This window comes from Dipodomys spectabilis, unplaced genomic scaffold (genome assembly GCF_019054845.1).
Source record: "Dipodomys spectabilis isolate Male_0828 unplaced genomic scaffold, ASM1905484v1 ptg000009l, whole genome shotgun sequence".
NCBI lineage: Eukaryota > Metazoa > Chordata > Mammalia > Rodentia > Heteromyidae > Dipodomys > Dipodomys spectabilis.
The window spans coordinates 30,102,145-30,121,650 of NW_024870686.1; the positions used below are offsets into that span (position 1 = coordinate 30,102,145).

A 19,506-nucleotide genomic window follows, 5' to 3' on the forward strand; every position below is an offset into this window, starting at 1 on the left:
GTCTCTCTCTCTCTCTCTCTCTCTCTCTCTCACACACACACACACACACACACACACATCTTCCCCACCCCACCCCCCACAGTAGCAGGATGTGGATTCAGGCTCTCTTATTCTTGTGTTGGCTTTCTTGCTTGTTACTGGAACTCTGCCACCTAAGCCTCTCCTCCAGTCCAGTATTTTGATGATTATTTTAAAGTCTCACATATTATTTTTGTTTGGTCTTTGAAATTTGATCCCCCCCAGGTCTTAGCCTCCTTATGCTCTTAAAAGCACTTTTATTCCACAGTATTATTCTAAGGATATTATTCTCAAAGAAAACTCTATCCTAATTGATGAAGTTCCTCTTACTCTATATAACCAGTGTTCTCTTTTTTGTACATGGAATTTTAATGCCTACCAAGATTTCTCTGAACGACCCTTTATAGCAGTTTACCTGCATCAGGGCCTAATAGCATTTTAGACACTTTAACCTTTGTAGCAGAAATTCTGCAGGGCAGTAATTCATTACATTACTTAAGTTCCTGTACCAAATTCAGAGACACACTTTTTTCTAGACAATTATTAGATCATAGAATTTATTTGTATTTTGAAATGTTTGAATTTTTATTTTTAATGTTTCTTTTTTATCCCTCCTCCTCCTTCCCTTCCTCCTCCTCCCCCTTTTCCTCCCCCTCCTTCTCCATCCTCCTCCTCCTCCTTCTTCTCCTCTTCCTCCTCCTCCTCTTCCCCCACTCCTCCTCCTTGGTTCTCCTTTCCTCTTTCTTCTTCTTTTTAGATTGAATCCAAACCGTGTGCATGCTAGGCAAGCTCTCTACAACTAAGTTCCATGGTGTCCCCTGAGCTGAATTATGGAATTTAAAGGCTGGATAAGACCATAAAAATGTTTCACTTTTTAAGATCTAATTAAGATTTGTTTAGATTTGGTGAGTCGATCTTATTCTACAGTTTAAATGGTGGGTCAAGGCTGTTGCCCCAAAGAACAACAGATCATAATTTTAGTCATGGTTTATATGTCAGAATGTTATGAAATTTCAAAAGCAATACTCAGAATTTTACACCTTTCTCTCTCTTTAGAGAAGGCAACAGTTTATCAAGACTGATTTTTCCTATTTGAAAAATAGGAAAGCGTGCGACTGACTAGTTAAGGACAGAAAAATAATATGATCTTAAAATTCAATGTATTATCTCGTGAAGAATTCTGACTGTCTTGCTTATTGTAAAGGGAGCTCCTGTAGTCTTTGCATTTTACCATGCCTAGTTTCTCTAGTTTACATATAAAAAGAGTCTTTAGTGTTATTTCTAGAGAGTTAAACAATTTTGCTGTTGATTAGCATGTCAAAACTCCTTGAACCACAAAATTTACTAAAGAGAATGGTCTTTTCAGACCAATGAACCCTCAACGGTTAGTATTTGAGATTCATAACTAAAAAATGGAGCTCTGTCGAGTAGATTTGCTTCTGGAATAATACTTCATAAAAATAAGTCAATAAAATGGTAAAAACACGATAGCTATATCAACGCTGACCTTGTTAATGCACTTTCATTAGCATTCTTGGAACACACACACACATGCACACACACATAGTATACAAGTCCAAATTATAGTGTCACCACAAAGATAATACTTTTAAGTATAACAACCATGTTTACATATACATATATAATCTTGGTAGATAATCCCGGTCATGTTATGAGTAATCAGGTTCAAACAAGATCATAACTGTAGGTGAAACTTCTCTGAGTAGAATGTGACTGAAAGGAATTGAATACATAAAAGATGAATGGAGTTGTAGTAAATATCAATCTGTATGCTATGGTTCCTTAAGAGAATCCAGCCAGGGACATCATGTCTTATCTTGGCTACTCAGGAGGCAAAGATAGGGCACCATGGTTTAAGTTTACTCTCAGCCAGTAACAAGCGGGGTGTAGTGGTGCTTGTGTATAATCCCAGATGTGTGCAATGTGGAGAACTGGAGAGCTGTAGTCTCAGTTGACCTTGCACAAGTGTGAGACCCTATAAAAGTCCTAAAATCCTAAATTGTGTCTTATAGTTTGTCTTGGTGCCTGTGTGTGCATATAAACATATACATGCATGATATCATTTTACTTTTAATTATTAGAATGGTATTAAAATGCATACTTATATTATTACATACTCAACTCATAGTATGTTTGTAGTGTGGTGATGGTTTTTCCCAACTGTTAAAATATGTCTCAGAATGAATATTTTAGAGATATTTTCTGGAGAGAAAGTGCCAGAGATGGGGTACGCCCCTTTTTCTATGAGTCAATAAACCCTCACCAAACTTCAAATCACATTTAGCCAGGCTAATAACAAGAAAAAAGAATTTTAACTGTAAATCTCAGAAGTATGTTTCCAATTTTTATTTTGTTTCTAGTTGGAAGATGAGTGAAGGGGGTAGTTTTGTAGTAGATATTTCTGCATCTTCAAGGCAGTGTCCATATCTTAATTAAAAGACTATTATCTGAAGAAATTCTCAGACATCTGCAGCAATACATCTTGTTTATCCATGAATCTGTGTTATTAAGTAACTTTGACTTCCAGAACAGAAATATCTTCCACATAAAATATCTGAGATGTTAATGATAAGCCTGGATTCCCCAACTATGGCTACATGCACCATTGATTTCCTTCCTTCCTTCCCTCCTTCCTTCCTTCCCTCCTTCCCTCCTTTTCTCTTTCCCTTCCTTCCCTCCTTCCCTCCTTTTCTCCTTCCCTTCCTCCCTTGCTAGTTTCATATTGTGAAAGACGAAGCGGTGAAGAAATAGAACTGATTCTTTTGAACAGGGGAAATATTCTTTCACAGTGTTCCACACCCCATACACTCCCCTCCAAAAACACAAACCAATCCGAAAAGCAGCTAGGTGCTTGGCAGGAAACATACTCAGTGCACTTATTTTCAAAGAGGAACGTAAAGGCTAGCTCAAAGGAAGGACTCTGTCCGTCTGTCTCTCTGTCTCCTATCTGGGCTTGCCTTCTTTGGCTTTTGCAAGACTTTGGTGGTCGTTGTTATTCACAAACAGTAGAAAAAGAACTCCTAGGCATGACTGGAGCCACAACAAAAGAAAGCGAAAACACGCTGGAGTGGCGAAGCTGCGGCGAATCGCGCGGGCGCTTCCCGCGGGTCCCGGGCGCGCAGCCTGGCCCCGGGCTCGGGCTTCAGGCAGGACTGGCAGGACTTCAGCCACAAGATGGCACTGACCCGCGCACAACGGAGATGGCCGTGCCGCTGACTTTTATCTTTTCCCTTTCTTTCTTTCTTTTTTTTACAGCCTGGTAAAATTGCTAGGCTTTGCGCGAGGCCTGGGCGGGGAGCCGGGTCCGGGTGCCGAGCACTTGCTTGCGAGTCCGAAACGCACCCGCGGCTCCGCGTCTCTCGCTGCTCCCCGCAGAATTCCCAGCCCCGCACCCCGAGGTCCGGCTCCCGGGACGGAGGGGGGCGGGGGAGGGCGCGTCTCCCCGGGGCGCCGTCACGTGGTCCGGGATGAGGTGGAGTTCGGCTTTAAGGGGGCGTCTCTTCCTATCTTCAGCGATCTTTGGGAGCTGAGCAGGCGGAGCACCAGCCGGTCTTCCCTCGCCTCTCCCCCCCCACTCCTCTGGTCCTCTTCCCTTTCCCGCTTTAACCGACGCGGGGGCTCAGATAGAGGACGGCTCGGACCCGGAGCAGGTTAAGTTGCAAGTTGATGCTTTTTAAGGGGGAGACTTTGGAGAAATCGCTTGTTGCAGAGCAGATCAGAAAGGCTGTGAGTACACCCCCAAAACTTGGGGGGTGGACTGGGGTGGGGTGTGGAGAGAGCCTTCCCCTCTCTCTGCGGGCAGGGGGCGGGATGCTGCGGGACTTCCCGCCGACGGGACGCCGTACCTTCCCGCCGCGCGCGCATTCCCGCGCGCTCCGCTCCGCCCGGGCTTCGGCTTTGGGGACCTAAGTTTTCTTCTCTTGGACTCTCACCAAGGCCAGGCAGGTGACCAGGTGTCTGCCCCGGTCCTCCCTGCACCTCGATCTCTTCGGCTGGCTGGAGCCGCCGCCGCGTGCTGGAGTTCTCATGGGGTGCACGGGGTGGGGTACACCGGCTGGGCAGGGTGGGTTCGAGAACCGTCCACTTTTCTCCTCCCTGGCCCGCGGCGCCAGGTGCCTGGCGGGTTTCTACACCGAGTGCCAGCTGCTGTGGGTGTCCCAGATCTGCGGACCCCTAGCGAGGTGCACCTGCCATGCCACGAAACTGAGTTAGGATGGAGACCCAGCCCCCCGCCCTGCGCTGGGCCCGTCCAGCCACCGTGCCCTGCGGGATGCTCCAAGCCCTGGCCTGCATCAGCGGAGCATTCACCACAGAGTGTTCAGCTGGCTGCTAGAGAACGTGCACGATGAGCAGGCTGGGTTGGGAGGCGCAGGGTGGGCGGCCGGGGGTCCTTGCTGGGATGCGCCCTGGGGTCCTCTGCTAGCCTGGAGAGAGGCGAACGCGTGCAGGACGGGTGTTAGGTTCAGGAATGCAAATTGGCTTTAGCTTTGGGCCTGGGCTTGCTCGCTCTGGTCTGGGGGTGGATATTTTCCCGTTTTGCCTGTCTCCCGTGACCACGGATAGAAGTGGTACCTGGGAGCAGACGGGGTTCCTATAGATGCATGTGTGTGGAGTTGTTCAGCAATTCGAGAACTAGTTCCATCCTCTGCACCAGCTGGCAGGTAAGCCTGCCCCCAGCAATGTGGATTGAACATCTCAGTAACTCCGCACAGGAAAAACCTAGTGGGGGGAACCCCTAGCTGCGGGTTCCATCTTTTTATTTTCTTTCTTTCTCAGAGATTTGCCATTCACACCTCCATCCTATGAGAAATCTAACTGGGGACAAGGAATGGTGGTCTCCAGGCTGGAGAAGCAGAGGCTCAGCTTGTCAGTTTCTGTCAGGATTGAAATAGAAATGAGTAGCCGGGCAGGCTTCCTTCTCTGCAGAGAAGGAAAAAGCGCTTCCTGCCCAAAGCCCAGTTCCCCACTCGTGCCCCCAGACTCAGCGCGCCTGGTGTCTACTACTGTTGTCAGCCCTTTCCTTGGGTCTTTGGGTAGCTGTCTGTTAAACAAGACACCCCCCCCCCACCCCCATTCCCGGAAGCAACCGAGAATTATGTAACTCTTTTAGATAAACTAGCAGTAACTTTAGGAGGCTGAATCGAATCAGACAATCCTGAATTTTGGAGGAGGGGGGCGGTATCAAACATTCCACCTGAAAAGAGGGGGAAGGTAACTTCCCTTTGCAGTGGGGAATCAATTGATGTATACATGCAATGTCTGTTTTGTCTCTACATGTGCATGGTAGCTATGCTGAGATTTCACAGCCTTTTGTTACTTCAGTGTCTCTGGTTTTCTCGTTTATTTTATAACTATATCTTGGAACAGCAAATGTCAGATTGTTTCCTTTCCCAAAGATAGGATATGTCAACTCAGTACTGTTATTTTCTGGCAATTATCCTTTCTTGACACTGTATGAAAGCCATGTGAAAAATATACATTTTTTTTATCCAACACAAAACTGCTTTACCAACCAGAATAACTACAGTCCTGAACACAAGCTCACAAACACTTCTGTAGAAGTAAATTAACCTTTTTTTTCTGTAGAGGTAAATTAACATCTTGTTAGTGGGAAAGCCACTGTTTCTCATAGATCTATCATGTTGGACATGCCAATCAAATGCAATTTCAGTGCTTTTGGAGTGATGTTTCTGTATGCCTACCTAAAACAAATAGTTGCATGGGTTCTCAAAGTTGTCAAGATGAGTTAAATATAATTTTTTTTTTTTTTTGTATTTTCTTCCCCGGCACTGTGAACAACTTGGATTCCTCCTCCTGGATCACAGTACTGCTCTCCTGATGACTCTCCCTACTTCTCTTCCCTTCCTTCAGTGTGGCAAAAGCCGCCCCCAGAGGAGTGAGTCTAAGGCAGGCAGAAGTCATTTAACTTCATGTGTTTGCCAAAGGCTGTTCAGCGTTTCCTCATCTCTGCACTTAAAAAGGTGAAGACCAGGCCGTTAGAACAGGTCCTGCTCAGGCTTTGTCACTTTGCCTGAGTCTTCCCAGTTCACCACCTATCCCCTTTCTTCTTAATTTCCTGTAGTTCTCTGCCTATTAGTCCCCATTCCGATCGCTGTTTAGCACACCAGGTACACTGCAGCCTTAGGGAATGCCGCGTTGGCGCCTTGCACATGGGATGCTGTTTCTGGGATGTCTGCACAGCTTCCTTCCTCACCACCCTTGGGTGGGATGCCTTCTCTTCCCACACAGTAAGAACTACAATTTCAAACAGTCCCAATTTCCCCTTCTCTGCGCTATATTGCCCATGGCACTTATCACTGTATCACTTGCTACTTTATTTTTTTTTTTTCCTTGACTTTGCTCACAAGACTAGAAACTTAGTCATCGCTGTGTGCACGAAAACCAGGCCTGGCACAAAGTAAGTGTTAACAAGCCTTTGTTGGCTGAATTGATGTTCTTCCAGAAACATTTCCTATTTTCATGGGAAATGTACCTAATCTAATAAAATGACTATCATACTTAACATTCATTTTGCTTATTAAAAGAAAATTTAAAAAAGACTAGGATGGAGTAGAATGATGTCACGATGGACCTACTCTCGATGAACCATGCACTTGCCATCCCTGTAATGCAATCAGTCCAGCTAATCATTTCCAAGTATTAAGCTGTAGGGACAGTTAAAGGCTGGAGGTATGAATCCAGTGGTAGAGCACTTGCTTAGGAAGTATAAGGCCCAGAGTTCAAATCCCAGTACCACAAAAAAGTTTTTTATGTAGAATTATGCTCAATGCCTACTTTAAAATCAATGCAAGTCAATCAGGGCTTCCGGGTACTACTTGGTGATTTGAGGGAGAGGTAGAATTTGGATTAGGGGAGTGAGACGGACAGAACACCCAGTACGTGGATAACAGGGAGGAAGATGCAGAACTGTATTTGATGGACTTGGAATATACAAGCTAGCCTAGAACAGAGCATTCATAGTGGAGCTACTACTGCAAAGAGAGCAAGGAAAGCATGACTTAGAGGTCTATAGGTGTCAGAGTGAGGAATGTCAAAAGACCACAACTCATGTGTCTTATATCAGGGTCATCATTTCTCCAATGATGACAAGGGGCCTCCAGAAGATCATGAGAAAGCATTTTGCTGCTCACTGTATTAGTGTTGTTACTTTAAGTAATGAAGAAAAACTCATAACTGATAGCAATGACCATCTCTATAGTAACCCGAATATAAAGTATGGTGCTAAATTTTCTCTAACTCTGCAAGAAAGTAAGAGTTTTCTGAAAATCAAAAATCTTAAAAAAAAATGGTTACCCATTTCTTCAAGGTTTGTTCTCACACATTAGCATTACATTGAGCATTTTCTTTCTATGCCTGAGGAATTCCTGAGAAAGTGTGATTACTCCATAAGAATTAGAAAGCCATTCCAGGTGCTGACATAGAACATCATTTCTAATGATGTTCAGCCGTAAAATCCTCCAACATTAGCATGCTCTAATATTTGCACTTGATTGGTGATGGCAACCTTTATTTTCCCTCTTCAGTTTTATGAGGCCCAATTGTAGTTTTATAATAGAAAACACCTTCTATTCTAGAAAGCAAAAACACTAAAGGAAAGGTTTATTAGAGACGTCACTTAAAAGGCAAACACATTTTTGTTCACTAAATGTCTTATTTTCCTTTTAATGGAAGTAAATCTGCACAATTCTCTCTACTGTGGTAACATAAGAAAGGACAACTTACTGTCTCTGTTTGGCACAATAACCTGCTGATTAGTATAAGAAATCCCATCTCATATTTTTGCTTAGAAATGTAGGGAAAATCAGAGATCTTCTTTCTTTTTAAAGGAGCCTTTAATCTGTACAAGACTGTTGTCTGTGTTTTATCTTGTTAGTAAAAGAAGAATGTTTATATCACAAAATGCTGTGATTACAACCTTTACACATGCTTCACAATTACAGACTAGGGGGCATAGCTTAAATAGTGGAGTGCTTGCCTAGCATGCACAAAGCCCTGGATTCAATCCTGAGCAGCACATACACACAAAAATTAAAATTCTACTTAAAATCTATAGCCTTGCATTGGATACATACAAATTATGGTGAGGAGGGAAGATACTACATGGAAAAAAATACTTCTAGCATACTAATACAAGACATGGTGTCTTAAAGTTAGGATGTACACAATGTGAGAACTCTTAGAAATGGTCCTTCTTGTATTGGATATAAACTTAGTATATGGAGCATTTGCTATTTGTGAAGACAATTGTTCCCATAATGTTATTGGTATCTTAAAAATAATATATATATATATATATATCTCCTTTGGTCCATTTCTTACTTGGATATTTAGATACAGAACTAAGCCCATTTCTGTATAATCCATAGGCCAAATTGTTGAAGGTCTCTTTACCATTCTGTTTTCTGAATTAAATATCATGGAGTTTTTCAGCAGTCTCACAAAAGAATTTTTTATGTTCCACTGCATCGATTATTGTTGTTTGAATATATTTATGCTAAATAATGTATGCCTTGGAAAACAGTTCAGTGTGTGGTGAACAATTATCACGGAGCAACCTCTAGATTCGTTTTTTTTCCATTTCTACAGTATGAGAGAGAATCATGTGTTTATTATGGTTGCATTACCTTACCTGTCCATATATATTTTTTTTTTGGTCCGGTTGTGGGGCCTGAACTCTGGACCTGGACGCTGTCCCTCAGCTCTTCAGCTCAAGGCTAGCGCTCTACCACTTGAGCCACAGCGCCACAACCATTTTTTTTCTTTTTTGCTTATGTGGTGCTGAGGAATCGAACCCAGGGCCTCATGCATGCAAGGCAAGCGCTGTCCCACTGAGCAACCTTCCCAGCCCACCTGTCCATATTTTTAATGATTTACTTTTGTGCACTAAGTAGTTTGTTACATCTTCACATTCTTTCAGTGTTTAAGAATATATTGATGGTGTAAGACTTCAGGAGACACACACACACACACACACACACACACAAACACACACATACACAATCTTAGTCACAATAAATTACCAAAACTCAATGTACAAGAAAATGGCTCACACCTACTCAGGAGGCTAAAATCTGAGGATCAAGGTTCAAAGCCAGCCTAGGCAGAAAAATCTGATTGGCTCTTATGTCCATTTAACCAGCCAAAAGCTGGAAGAAGAGATATGACTCAAATGGTAGAGCTCCAACTTTAAGTGAGAAATCTATGCAAAAGCTTGAGATCCTGAGTTCAAGCTCCAGTCTCAGGGCCATTTGTTTTTTGAGACAGTGTTTCTTGTCTATCCCAGGCTAGCCTTGAACTCACCATGCAGCCCCAAACTAGCATGAAACTTGTGATCCTCGCACCGAAGCCTGCCTGCCAAGTGCTGGGATGTGACCTTATGCTAAGCAGAACTGTAAAAAATTAAAAGGTTTGCATTGTTTCTGCTGTTTTAAGAGGATATTCACAAGATCATGTTTTCTTTACTCATTTCAGTGTCTTCATATAAGAGTTCTATGGATCAGAATTCATTTTAACTGCCCTCAGAATTAGTAACGCAATTGAGCATTTTCTCTTTACAGGTGGTTCAATGCAAGGGAATAAAGAATTCAGAATGACTGTGGTAAATGGCTTCCGATATGCAAAACAGTAACATGCTGAACATTTGCCCTGCTTTGAAGAAACCAACCTCCCATCTGTCTACTCTGTAACAACACAACCAGCACAATGAATTCAACATCCTTTTCCCAGGTTGAAAATCACTCCGTTCACTATAACTGGTCAGAGACGATTTCCCCATTTTTGGCTTTTGAAAATGATGATTGTCACCTGCCCTTGGCTGTGATATTTACCTTGGCTCTTGCTTACGGAGCTGTGATTATCCTTGGGGTCTCTGGAAACCTGGCCTTGATCATAATCATCTTGAAACAGAAGGAGATGAGAAACGTTACCAACATCCTGATTGTGAACCTTTCCTTCTCAGACTTGCTGGTTGCCATTATGTGTCTCCCTTTCACATTTGTCTACACGCTCATGGACCACTGGGTCTTTGGGGAGACGATGTGCAAACTGAATCCTTTTGTGCAATGTGTTTCTATCACTGTGTCCATTTTCTCTCTGGTTCTCATCGCCGTGGAGCGACATCAGCTGATCATCAACCCGCGAGGATGGAGACCCAATAACAGACATGCGTACATAGGTATTGCTGTGATCTGGGTGTTGGCAGTGGCTTCTTCTCTGCCCTTTCTGATCTATCAAGTACTGACTGATGAGCCCTTCCAGAACGTGACCCTAGACGCATTCAAAGGCAAGTACGTGTGCTTCGATAAATTCCCGTCGGACTCTCATCGGTTGTCGTACACCACACTTCTTTTGGTGCTGCAGTATTTTGGCCCACTCTGCTTTATCTTTATATGCTACTTCAAGGTGAGAAAACCTTTCTTCCCCACCATTTCCCCCCGTGGGCCTCCTTTCCACAGAATTCCCCATCAAACAGTCGCGCGGTTTGAACTTACTGCTTTTATTTTTAATTCCTTTCTAGATATACGTTCGCTTAAAAAAGAGGAATAATATGATGGACAAGATGAGGGACAACAAGTACAGGTCTAGCGAAAGCAAAAGAATCAACGTCATGCTGCTGTCCATTGTGGTGGCCTTTGCGGTGTGCTGGCTGCCTCTCACCATCTTCAACACCGTGTTCGACTGGAACCATCAGATCATTGCTACATGCAACCACAACCTGCTCTTCCTGCTCTGCCACCTCACGGCCATGATATCCACCTGTGTCAACCCCATCTTCTATGGGTTCCTGAACAAAAACTTCCAGAGAGACTTGCAGTTCTTCTTTAACTTTTGTGATTTCCGGTCTCGGGATGATGACTACGAGACCATAGCTATGTCCACCATGCATACAGATGTTTCCAAGACTTCTTTGAAGCAAGCCAGCCCGGTGGCATTTAAAAAAATCAGCAGCGATGATAATGAGAAAATCTGAAACTGCGTGGGGCACATGGCCCCAGAGGACACCTTATTTTTAAGAGCAAGCACAACCTGCCACGTGGCTGATAGAACCTGTTCTCCCATGGAACCGCATGGAAAGCATTGGTAAAAAGACTAGGATTTTCTTGACTTGCATTGTGTTGCGTTTGTTACGGTTGTCATAGTTACATTTGTATACAAAGATGTATGGGCTTTGTAATCTTCTGGTACTAAGGATGGTCAGACTTTCCTGAAGTGCTTTTATTGTGATATTATGTATTATGTAATGTAAGGATTTTTGTATTGTATTTATCAGAATGAAGTTTCTTTGAGGTGTTACTATGAGCTGATTTAGGAGGAGTAGTTTCCTGATATTCTCATGATACTAGGCCATCTTGATTACATTAGATGCTCAATACACTGGAGCATCTTCAGGTAATGGCAGACATCACTTTAGTCTGTGATAGGGTTGAGGGATGTAAAAGCTACCCTTCAGATGTAGAGCTAAAAGAGGGTCTGATATCATTGGAGAATGATTTGCTTTTGTTAATTTTTTTAAAGAGAGAACTTAATTTTCTCTTCCTAATTGAGAATCATTTAAGATAAAAATGCATAAAGAATGCTTTTCAGCTGTGCCTATCACAGGGAATTAGGCCACCCACAAGAAGTAAGTGGAAAAGCAGTTTCCTAATTTCAAAATCATTCTGGTACCTGACAACCAAAGCATTTTTGAGTAATTAGTTTAATAAGTAAATTAGTTTTGCTGCAAATAGTTAAATTATATTCATTTGGATTGATAGTCAAGAGGTTTTTTTTTTTTTATCCTTTATAAACTGTTCAGTGTTCGTCAAGCTTTCTGGTAAAAATATATATAATTCAAAAGACATCTCCAGCTTACAATATATAGAGACACAAAATGTATTTTCTATAGAGCAGTGCCTATGTAGTAACTTATTTTTTACTTTCATTGTTCACCTTTCAAAGCAAAGGACATCAAGAGACAATGTTTAAAAAGTGTTCACTCCAGCCAGGAGGACTAAATACCTGTGAACTTCATATAGTCTGTGTTAAGTTGTGTAAACTGTGCGACTTGTGGAGTCTTATGACACGTACACTATGTGAGCAGTACTTATGTCATATTAATATCCTTAATTTCACGTACTTTGTCATCATGAATCATCTGGAGAAAAGACACTTTGAAGAACTAAGGCAAATCTTTAGTGTATCATACAGCGTATTAAAAAGGTGTTTGATTTTAGAAGGGCAAACATCTTCACTATTAAAATTGGTTTTTCTTTTTCTGAGGAGTCTCTGTTTATGTCTCTCTCCTGTGCATTTTTCTCTTGTCTGTGACCCCTGTGATGTGCTCACTGCATCCAGCATCCTCCGGCTGATGAAACATTTTCTACTTTTTGTTGTAACGACTGCTCTTTGAGACACCTTGCAAGTATGGAAACTCCTGAAAGACCGGGGTTCTCCTCCTCAACTCTCCCGTCCAGTGCAGAGAGCTTTCAAAACACTTTCCTAAAACACATTCATGAACAAATGGTCCAATTTTATCCCTTAACAGTTATGATCCTATTGAATTCACATGCAGATGTTTTCTTGCCACCTCGTTCCTAAGTTCTTCTTTATCAAGAAAGTGATTTCTCATTTACTGTATTATCTTCAGTCCCAAATGAAACCAAAATAGCATTTTAGATTTTTAGAAACTTGCATCATCCACTTGAAAAGTCAAATAAATACCCACATTTGTACATGAATGTTAGCATGAAATCTGGTCATAGCCGAGACACTTAGACAAAGAAAAGTAACTGTAAAACCAACTATCAGTGATTACTGGAGAATTCCATCATCGTGTTTTACTCAAACCTGGGATTCTTAACTACTTTCTCATTTTTCTGCTTTCACAGACTATTAAGATATATCTATGTCTGCTTAGGATTCATAGCAATCAATTGCCATCGGGAATGGTTTTAATACATAGGTGATATTTTTGTGAGTATGTTTGCTGATATGGCTACTTCTAGGGATCTAGAATATTGACCTGGCTATGTAGGCTTCAGATGTACATGAATAATGAACTGAGTGTCAAATTCTTCTGTTTTCCCAAAGATGTTGATGAGCTAATAGCCTGCAGTCATGGAAGAATGAATGGCTATATGCACACAAACTACAGGGCCAAGAACAAAAACCAATTATTAGTTTTGTAAAAACATAATTTAATATTGCATCATGAACTTTAAATAAATTGAGAGTAGCTACAATTTTTAAACTTCCTATGTGCGAAATAAAATGTCAAGTGTGTGGATAGAGTGATTAATAGTATTGCCACTTCATACAAAAGGAAACCAAAGCTCAAGTTGAAATATTTATCTGAGGGGCACACACTGAGGAGAAAGTGGAGAATGCTTCAGCTAGTGGTAAAGGTATCCTTATATCATTATAATTATATATCATTCTAGAATAGAATTTTTCTACCTCTTTATAGTTAACATTAGCAGGTGAAACAGAAAAGAAAAAAACGAAACAGAAGGCTGGGCACCGGTGGCTCACGCCTGTAATGCTAGCTAATCAGGAGGCTGAGATCTGAGCATCACAGTTCAAAGCCAGCTTGGACAGGAAAGTCCATGAGACTCTTATCTCCAATAAACTGCTAGAAAACCGGAAGTGGCGCTATGGCTCAAGTGGTAGAGCACTCATCTTGAGCTGAAGAGCTGAGGGATAGTGCCAAACCTAGAGTTCAAGCCCCACAACTGACAAAAAAAGAAGAAAGAAACAGACAAACTAAAAGCATGAAATGATACAGAACAATGATATAAAAATTTCCCAGATTGCATGAAGCTGCAGAGCTTCTGCATGGCAAAGGACATAGCTAGCAAGATCAATAGAAAGCCTACTTTGGGAGAAGATCTTCACTAGCCATACAATGGATAAGGGTCTCATATCTAAAATATACTTGGAATTCAAAAAATCAATCCCCTAAGAACAAATCCTCAAAGAAACAACTGCCCAATAAATAAGTGGGCTAAAGATTTAAAGAGAAACTTCTCTGAAGAGGAAATAAGAATAGCCAACAGGCACATGAAAAAATGCTCAAGCTCTCTAGCCATAAAAGAAATGCAAATCAAAACAACATTGAGATTCCACCTCACCCCAGTTAGAATGATTATAATCAAGAACCCTAATAACAACAGATGCTGGAGGGGATGTGGCCAGAAGGGAACCCTACTGCATTGTTGATGGGAGTGTAAACTTGTTCAACCACTTTGGAAAGTAGTATGGAGATTCCTCAAAAGACTCCACATAGAGCTCCCTATGACCCAGCAATCCCACTTTTGGGCATTTACCCAAATGATCACAAACAAGACCACACTAAAGCTACCAGCACAACTATGTTGATTGTTGCATTATTCACCATAGCTAAGATATGGAACCAACCAAGATGCCCCTCAGTAGATGAATGGATCAAGAAAATGTGGTACACACACATACACACATGCACGCGTGCATGCACACACACACACACAGATACATACAATGGAATTCAGAAAGAATGACATCATCCCATTTGTTAGGAAATGGAAAGACTTGAAAAAAATTATATTAAGTGAAGTAAGCCAGGTGCAAAGAAACATAGGTCCTTTGGTTTCCCTTATTTGCAATAACTATATATGTCTGGGACAAGCAGAAAAGGTCGAAAGCTATGTATATATGACCAGATAAGATGATGTTAAGCGAAGTGAACCCCAAGATAGGGACACAAATTTTTTTTTCTTGCTTGCTTTTGATTCTAACGTATTTATAATGTACCATGTGATTTTTTTTTGTTTCTTTGTATATTCCTCCCCCAAGGTATAACCCCTGTTTTCATTGTATTTGATGTCGGTGCCCTGCATCTTGTATATACACTTCTCTAATTTGGGAAGGGAAAGGGAAAAAACAAAATCCTTAAATAGGGATACAGGTTGACCCATTGTAACAATGAGATGTACAAGACACTATGTTGAAAAATGAACTTTACAATTTAGGCAGGGGCAGGTGTAGTGTAGTTGTGGAGATGGGAGGGAACGGTAGGGGAAAAACAAAGGAGGAAGCAACAATGCTTGATAGGAAATGTACTCATTACCTTGCTCATGTAACTGTAACCCCTCTGTACAGTACTTTCACAATAGAAAGTATAAAACAGTTTCCAAACCATTGGGTACCACTCTTTGGTTACACATAATATTTCTATGAATAGATACACTATATATTGTTTATCCACTCACATGATAATAAAGTTTTAAGCTATTGAAAATAACGCTGCTGTGAACATTCATGTACAGCGTTTTGTGTAGATGTGTGCTCTCCTTTGTTATGTGTACCTACACATAAGAGCAGGCCTTCCAGCCATCTGCCAACTCTATGTTTAGCTTACAAAGAAACTGCCTGACAGTTCTCAGAGCAGCTGCACATTTTAAATCCCTACCAGCAATGTATGAGGGTTCCAACTCCTTCTCTACTGTTGATCATGCCCATACCATTGGGGATGAAGAGGCTCTCTATTATAATTCTGATGTGTAGCTCCATAATGAATATTTTATTAAACATAGCCTCTAAGGCTTAATGGAAGTATTATGGATAGATGCGTGTGTGTGTGTGTGTGTGTGTGTGTGTGTGTGTGTGTATCTTTGAAGAAATGTGTATTCAAATCTTTTCAGTTGGAGAGTTTTTTAAAATTACATATATATATATATTCTTTAGAAATATTTTTTCTCATTCTCTGGTTTGCTTTCACAGTTTAATTTTAAATTATATGTTCTGAGGATGAACACTGATGTAAGAGGCACTAGAATGATGAAAACCTACATTTATTTATTTAGCCAGTCCTGTGGCTTGAGCTCAGGGCTTGAGCACTGTCCCTGAGCTTCTTTAGCTCAAGGCTAGCACCTACCACTTGAGCCACAGCTCCACTTCTGGGTTTTTCTGCTTATATGGTACTGAAGGATTGGACCCAGGGCTTCATGCATGTTAGGCAAGCACTCTACCACTAAGCCACATTCCCAGCCCTTCTACATTTATTTTCAAAATGACAACTATGGGAAGAAGATGGAAGTAATATTTGAGTGCATGCAAAGTGCCTGAAATTTCATGCATGACCTTCTTTGACCTTCATAAAACATCTATCCAGTTGCGTTTCTCATCCTCATTTCAAAGATTAGGAAATGGCAACTCAGGCAAATTAACCAGAATTGCAAATTCACTGGGCCCATGAAATACAAAGCATGCATTAGACTCTAAGGCTCTGCCAGTTCTAATCTATCAAATTTCCTCTCATTTTCTAAACATTCCTAAGCTTGGTCAGCATACAGTGAGTCAAATGATTACTATTTGTCTTTAATGAGAGAATTCTGAGCTCTGCTTTGCCTTCTGCCTGTGGCAATGCCTCATATACGTTTGCTGCGTTTGCATTAAGTATCCCCTGGAGACAATGTCACAGATCTACAGACTTGTATGGATGGTAGACTTCACATTTGCATTTCCTAACTCCCCAGAGATGTAGAAGAGAAGCATTTGTTGATTAAAATGGTCTCCTGGGAACGTGGCAATAAAATCAGTATCTGACACAAGAATTCTTGTCAGATGCTTTTACTTCTACATTATCTTCTGATATTCAAATATCATGAGACAAACTTCAAACCTAAATCTCTGTAACTACAAATCACATGGATTTTTCTTCTGTAACTGAACACTCAGTGAGTGACTGAACAAACACCATTCAGTGAGTTGTTTTTTTTCTGTTTTCTGTGAGATAAAACTACTGACAGAAAAAATAATAAAAAGCAAGCAGGCAAAATATTGTGGAAGGGAGGAACAGAGGAAGGGAACATACAGAAAGGAAAAGGGGAAAGGAAAGAAGGAATGAGAGGGAAGGGGAAGGGAGAAAAGAGGAAGAAAATGGAAGGGGGAACAAAGGGGAAGGTGTGGGAAAAGAAGGGGGAGAAGGAAAGGAAAGGAAAAGAAGATAGGAAGGAAGGAAGGAAGGAAGGAAGGAAGGAAGGAAGGAAGGAAGGAAGGAAGGAAGGAAGGAAGGAAGGAAGGCTGAAAAGCAGAAAGGAAGGGAGGAACTTGATTTTTTTAACTAATGGTTTTGACAAATGCTCATTCCTTGATTGTCATTTTTTTCATATTAAGCATTAGTATTTTATGTTTTTTAAAGTCATTAATAAAATCAGTAAGCATCAATACCAAGCAGTTCCATGATTTTTGTTATTGCTTTATAGCTGGTTTCCTTTCAGAAGAGAATTTTGGAGATTTGTTATATCTATTGTACACCCCTCTCAGTGATAACTAATAATCTTAACAACACATTCTAATTCTGGGGCACATACATGGTTTCTAATTCACCGTTCATATTTTATTAGGACTCCCTGCATGAAGGTCTAGAGAAAGGTTGAGTTACTCAAGCCAAAAAGCTAGTCCACTGGAAGATTCCAGCCGGATCTCTTGATCCCCAAGGCTCATGATCTCTCTCTGTAGAGAACACACACTGTCCTTTACGGGCTGTGAGTTTATCCAAAGGCCTAGCAGATGGCAGAGGACAAGCTCAAAATGTTGGTACTGCTCAAAGTTCCTAGCCACCTTCTGCAATTTGTTTTAAGCACTAGCTGCCATCATCATTTCAAAGAAGTGTTTTGATATTTAACCTCTCAACTCGTATCAAAATCTTTTGGAATATTACACTGCGGCATCCAACCATATGCAGCCTTTGGAGCTATGTGTGTATGTACATTTTAATCTCTGCTTTCAAGGAATGCTTATAGCTGGAAAGAAATGACAGGCAAGACTTCCTGTGCACCCATGTTTCTCAGTTTCAACACACTCATTTGCAAAATGAAGCAATTACCCAGAATACCTAAGACAGAAATCAGCCCCCAAATTTTGTGGGTTTAATTTTAGCAAATCTACGAATGAGTGGGGGGCAGAAAGGGGCGGCTTGCTCCAGGGTTGTTTGTGGGCGAAATGTTCTACCTACAATAAATCCTAGCAAAGAAGGGATCCGGAAAAGATGACTTTTCTATATAGAAGGACTCATCTGGAACAAAATGAAAAGCTGAGAAACTGACCAAAAAGGAAGCAAGCTTTGCCTGGAGCAAATGTACAGATGATGCAGGTTGAGTGGATGAGGCATGAAAAGAAATCTATCTGGGATAAGGTAGCTAATTTTGAAGGCCATAAAGGGCTCTTTGCAACTGGAAACAGAGCAAGACATTCAGACATGGATGTGGGCATAAACTGAGTTGAGAGGAAAGTAAGTTAGCCAAACTAACAGCTTCTATATATAAGTGAAATTCAGGTTCAGTACAGATTGGGTTAAGCATAGAATCACAGAGGCCAGATGGTGGTAAGTCAGAAGGAAACTAAAAAAATAATGAATAAGTAAACAAATAAATAGCAATTAATATATATTAAAATGAAGGCTGTCATCTGTTGCTCCTATAAAATGTTTGAATTTAGAAAACCACCCAATTAAAAGTTATTCAGGTTTTGTTGTTATTTTGCTTTTTGTTTTTTGTTCCTCCTTTGTTGCTGTTTTTGTTTTCTGTACCTTTTGTCTCCTATGTGAGGCCATCTGTTTGGTATGGAGGGAGAGCACAGAAATGGTGGGATAAAAGGTGAATAAATTCAGCAGTAATACTTGGTACATTCGATGTCGAAGATGAACTCTACAACTTGCGGGAGGGGAAAGCAGGGAAAAACTGGGGAAAGTGAGGGAAGGGGTGATACTGTTCAAACGGAAATGTACTCCTTACCTGACATGTAACTGTAACCCCTCTGTCACCTTTACAATAACGACAAATAAAAGTTATTCATGCAAAATGACCACCAACTGCAATGGAGTAAGAACAGCACTCACACAGTCACATTCACGGTGACGGAAAGGAAAATTGAAATAGAAACCCTTTATTGTGGAGTAAACAGTCATAAAAATATTTCACAGGGGATATGGTCTAGCTATTTGTAGAACATTCAACTTCTTACAGTAAGTTAAAAAGCATACAGAGGTTTTATTTTCCAGATGAGAAAGTTGAAGTTCCATTGCATTCTCCAACATCTGCCTTAGTTATTTGTGAAGTTGAATTTAACCCCACATCTGGAAAGCACAAAAGCGTGTGTACACACTGAAATATTGTAATTCCCACCAGCAGCCAAAGGAAGTTTTAAAAATTGCATAAATGGGTATCAACTTGAGCATATCTGTACAGCTGCTTTCTTTATTACAGAAAAGTAATATGGTTAGTCTATGCTCAATGCTAAATAATAACACAATATAATTTTGAAAAAGAAACAGTTAAAGTTTTTGAGGCTCTTGTTTCCTACTTAAATTCTTCTTTAGGGAAAAACATAGTTGAACATAATTAACCCATGTATTTCAACTTTAAAAATAATCACATCCTGAAAAATGTATAAAAGTAAATAGCCACTGCACTACTCTAAATCCTTTCACAT

General features: G+C 40.9%; 1 protein-coding gene across 2 annotated transcripts; it reads left to right on the forward strand.

Annotated features, from left to right (window-relative positions):
- The first annotated feature begins 3,589 nt into the window (after positions 1 to 3,589).
- Positions 3,590 to 12,312, forward strand: Npy1r (neuropeptide Y receptor Y1). Of its 2 annotated transcripts, none has more exons than XM_042701060.1 (3): positions 3,590 to 3,765; positions 9,618 to 10,461; positions 10,577 to 12,312. In XM_042701060.1, the coding sequence occupies exons 2-3, from the start codon at positions 9,763 to 9,765 to the stop codon at positions 11,027 to 11,029; spliced, it is 1,152 nt and encodes a 383-aa protein (XP_042556994.1). In that variant the 5' UTR covers positions 3,590 to 3,765; positions 9,618 to 9,762; the 3' UTR covers positions 11,030 to 12,312. The 2 variants fall into 2 exon arrangements, with proteins under 2 accessions (XP_042556994.1, XP_042556998.1); XM_042701064.1 differs by having other exon boundaries at positions 3,590 to 3,689.
- Positions 12,313 to 19,506: the final 7,194 nt, after the last annotated feature.

Bases quoted from the DNA above. Each gene is read 5' to 3' on its own strand.
- Npy1r (XM_042701060.1), top strand. From the start codon at position 9,763: ATGAATTCAACATCCTTTTCCCAGGTTGAAAATCACTCCGTTCACTAT. The intron at 10,462-10,576 runs GTGAGAAAACCT...ATTCCTTTCTAG, and splicing joins TCTTTATATGCTACTTCAAG to ATATACGTTCGCTTAAAAAA.